This window comes from Alligator sinensis, unplaced genomic scaffold, assembly GCF_000455745.1.
Source record: "Alligator sinensis unplaced genomic scaffold, ASM45574v1 scaffold1424_1, whole genome shotgun sequence".
Classification (NCBI taxonomy): Eukaryota; Metazoa; Chordata; order Crocodylia; family Alligatoridae; genus Alligator; species Alligator sinensis.
The window spans coordinates 107,493-111,757 of NW_005843361.1; the positions used below are offsets into that span (position 1 = coordinate 107,493).

General features: G+C 40.8%; 2 protein-coding genes across 7 annotated transcripts in view; one reads left to right on the forward strand and one right to left on the reverse strand.

The window, feature by feature from the left end:
- LOC102385332 (protein FAM227B-like) overlaps positions 1–1,234 on the reverse strand; it is a 31,509-nt gene extending 30,275 nt beyond the window's left edge. The window contains exon 1 of the mRNA XM_014527201.2: positions 1,101–1,234. Within this exon, the coding sequence (XP_014382687.2) occupies positions 1,101–1,115 (15 nt within the window). The 5' untranslated portion in view covers positions 1,116–1,234. The remainder of the gene's footprint in view (positions 1–1,100) is intronic.
- The window catches only part of LOC102383676 (DTW domain-containing protein 1), a 125,571-nt gene that overhangs the window by 104,916 nt on the left and 16,390 nt on the right, over positions 1–4,265 (forward strand). For 2 of the 6 annotated variants that reach the window (XM_014527200.2, XM_006038458.3), the window contains 3 exons: positions 1,102–1,406; positions 1,568–1,711; positions 2,873–3,140. In XM_014527200.2, coding sequence (XP_014382686.1) covers positions 1,102–1,406; positions 1,568–1,711; positions 2,873–3,140 — 717 coding nt within the window. Of the gene's footprint in view, positions 1–6; positions 472–1,101; positions 1,407–1,567; positions 1,712–2,872; positions 3,141–4,265 lie in introns of those variants that run through there. The other 4 variants (XM_006038460.3, XM_006038462.3, XM_006038459.3 and 1 more) reach the window with 4 other exon arrangements.

A 4,265-nucleotide genomic window follows, 5' to 3' on the forward strand; every position in this document is an offset into this window, starting at 1 on the left:
CGCCGAGGAACGGCTGCAGTGGCCCAGCGTTTCCTGTACGGGCCCCGATTTTACTGCACTGTTTTCTCTCTTCCTGTTGGAAAGGGGAATCTCCTTGGCTGGGGGCTGAGTATGCACGGGTTTTTGTCTCTCTTTGTGACCCTTGGACCCCCCGGGGCCACCAGGCACTAAACGCGGAGGGGGGCGATGCCGTGCGAGGAGGCGCGAGGTAGAGCTGGCAGTGCCAGGTGCCTCGAGCTGGCTTTGAGCCCTCTCTGCAGCCTCCTGCTGCCCGGGCCGGAGAGGGCCTTGCCGTCACCTAGCGCTGGAGGTGGCCTTCAGGGATAAGTTTTCAGCAACTGTAACTTGAAAATCGCAGAAGCTGAAATGAGAACTTTCTGACTCGCTGACTCGAGCTAATGAACCTGATCCCAGTTTAGTTCCCCGTACCCGCACGCCACGCTTAGGTGGTCAGCATAAGGAACCTGGGTCGTAAGTCTTTCACCTATTTTCTGGGCTCAGCCCCTGATCTTACAACTTGTTGCATGGGCTGTGTGCCCTTCCAGAGCCCGCACATCTCGGCACCGGCTGTGCACAGGGCATGCCTGTGCACAGCAGACTGCAGGACTGGGGCCTACTTCTGTGTAGTTAAATTGTTTATTTTATTTAAACCCTCAGCCCTGCAAACACTTATTTGCATTCTTAACTTGACTCGCCTGAGTAATCCAACTGGAGATCCATGGGACTTCTACTCAAAGCTAACACAAACTTGACTACAGTCTTACAAATACATGTTTTTTACTTTAGGCACTTGACTACATTGAGTGAGACAACTTGTCTGAGTAAAATTATACATATTTGTACAGTCATGGGAGTAGATCTCAAGCTGTTTTGAGTTCAAGACTATCTTGTAATCTATGTGTGTATAGTAGCCAAAGATTTATTTTGGGCTTCTGGGTACTATTGTCAAAAATGATGATGATGATGTCTTCTGGATTAGACTGATCCAATATGAGAGATTTCTGCTCTGAGACAAGTGTGTTTTTAAAAAGATCACACAGAATAACTCTTCTAAACTGATTAATTTGATAATATCTCAGATACAGTATTTTTTTTTCATAGGTACAGGATATCATTTGTTTGAACCAAAGATGTCATTAAATTCGCCAACACTATTAAATCAAGAAAGCCATCGGGGATTTAAAAAAAAAATTGAATGTCTGAAAAACCCAGAATCACAGACTACTTCATCCTTGCAAGATAACCCACTTCAAAACTTACAAATAGCATCCCATGAAGTTCTTGAAAAGGCCCAAAAGAGTGGGAGATCAAAGTGTCCAAAGTGTGGGAGTTCCCGGATGTTCTATTGTTATTCATGTTATGTTCCAGTTGAAACTGTCCCCACCAAACAAATTCCAGTTGTGAAGGTTAGTATTTTCTGTATATACTTGTTAGATATGCAGGGAGGGGACAAAATTTGCTGCGTCTTACAAACTTTCTTTTTTAAGGGAACTTTTCCTGGTTTTAATGGCAGCACTAGGTGACATGTTTATCTAGGCTTAATTTGTGCGTTTATCTCCTGTTGTAGCTGCCTTTGAAGATTGACATCATTAAACACCCAAATGAAAATGATGGCAAAAGCACTGCTGTACATGCTAAGCTCCTGGCCGCTGAAGATGTTATGATTTACACATACCCTTGCATTCCTGAATATGAAGAAAAAAGACATGAAGTAAGGAAATTCTATGCATATAAGAAGGCTTTTTGCTGGAGAAGTGCTCAGCTGCCTGTCCTCCAACCTCCACCTGTCCTCCATCCTCCTTCTTAGGGAGGATCAGATCCAATCACACTGCACATGTTCCTCCAGTAATCACTTCCGCTCCACCCACACCCACTAGAACGTATCCGTGCAAGGTAAAGAGGGTGTATGGGCTCTGGCAGAACCTGAAGCAGGCACGACCCACGTGCACAGCCTAATCGCACTGATACGGTTACATTCACAATATTTTTTTGTCCTCAGGTGGAAAGGATATGTTTCACTGCACAGGGAGGAGTATTTTACTTACTACATAGAGCAAAAGTATCAGTCATCTAGGCTACTGGCCTGATTCATTCCCTTGATGTAGTTATGTGGCTTGCTTAGCATATTCAGGTTCTGAAAAATGTAAGCTTCTGTTCTTTTAAAAATCTTCTAGCACTACCAAGCACCTGGGCAGTGTTTTGTTCCTTAGCACAGAGCCTGAAAAAAATGTAGTGTAAACTCCAAAAACACAGCTGGGGGATGTCACTTAAGTGCTTAAAATTAGGATTCAGAATTAGCACTTTCATTGTTGCCATTTACTATTTCAGTGGTGATCACATGATGAAAGGAATTGGTCAAGGAAAGAACAGAGGTAGCCACAAAAGATGGAAGTTAGGAAGGTGCAGAACTGAGATTTTTAAAAAAGTGCAGGAATAGCAGTAGTCCTACTGGTCAGCATAAATGATCTAGTGTAGTCTTAAATGTAGTGAATTAATTAAGGACAACAAATATTCCTGAGTTTATACCCTGGCCCATAAGTCCATAATAAAAAATGGAATTTGGACATCTTCCCAAGGAACCCTGCATTAGATAAAAAAGCTGAAAAAATAGCTTCTCCCACAGAAAATACTTGATTAAGTAATGGATATATTTTAATAGGTACAGAAATGTTATAAATGTAACAAAGATGTTATTTAAAGAGAGATTCCCTTTCACTCTTATTGATTCAGATTAATTTAAATTCTTTGGATTGATGTAAGAAAAAAAAGTTTTACTTTTTCAATTTTAATGAAATTATTCTAAACATTTTACTAGACGCTTTAAATTTCCTTCAATATGACATTCGGATCCTTGTATTTTTCATTATTTAAGATGGTACTCATCTTTCCTGGTCCCAACTCAATTTCACTTAAAGATCTTGGTCTCCATCTGCAAAGAAATACGAAGAAAAATGTTCGTGGCGAAGATGATGATTCTACAGCAGAACCACTTCTCAAGCAAGCACGGATAGAATCAGAACAACAAAACATAAATGAATGCAAGGCAAACAAAAGTGAAGGCACTGGACTGAAGAAAATAATCTTTATCGACAGTACTTGGAATCAAACTAACAAAATTATTACTGATGAGCGACTTCAAGGTAAAATTAATAGTTGAAAGATAAAAGTGACTGAAATGCATATTCATTTAATGCAGAAGCCCTGATTGGTAGAAAAACAGGTAAGTCTTAAATACATTGGAGCTTAAGTGAATTGTCTTGAGACTTAGGAAGCCTCTTCCAGTCATCCGGCCCAGTACTCTGCTATTGTAGATAATGATGCTAAATAATCCAGTTCACAAAGCTAAAACTAGTTTTAGGTTTTTTTGGAAAACGCACTCTTTGTTTTGAGAAACTGTTCTAGAACTCCAGAACAGGAGGTGCTAACTCATGCAGCTACAGAGAAAAATTCATTATCTTTCATCTGTCCAGGAAGTTAGAGGGATCTCAAGAAAGGTCATTTGCAGCTTCTTCTCTCACTCTTCCCTTCCCCCTTTCCTCCCCCCTCACCCAAAAGATATTCACTTAGTAGGGAATATTTCAGAAAGTCCCCTTTCCAACATACATCTTGTCTTCCCGTGCAAAATAGGCACTGATGATAGAGTGGTGAACCATAAAATTGGGCCCCCTTGTTTCTTTGTAGTTTTGCTCTGTCTCCCAATAACTGTTTCGGTTTCACAAGAACATGTGTGATGCTGCTATTCCTGGGAAGAAGCTAAGAGGCTCCTAGTGAGCGCCAGGTTGGGCTTTCCTAGCATTCTTCTAGGGCCCCATTTCTTCATATTTACCCCAGGTCTCCATGACATGCTCAGCCTGGGGTATAGAATTCTTAACAAACTACTTTTTTTTTTCTTTCCATTTTGGCTACTAACATTTTATCACATTCCACTATGAAGAGCATGGCTCTTTCTGAAAGGATTTATAATGCCATCAACAGACAACTTAATGAATGTTTGCTTTTATTATAAACTAATACAATGTGCTTGTAGTCAGGCAGAGTTTACATTGTGCTGTAGTCATTAGAAGACTATTTATGTCTTCTGCAGAGCACTACAGAGTTCAACAGTTTGCTTGTTGAGGGGTCAGTTCCACTCCCACTGAAATCTATAGCACTTCTGAAAATAATTGCATCAGGACCAAGCCTTTGGTATGGAAGGCATGCTATATCTATCTGTCTTACTGTGCCTACTTTCTGCTAGTTACAGAATAGGTTTCAAAGGCATTCCT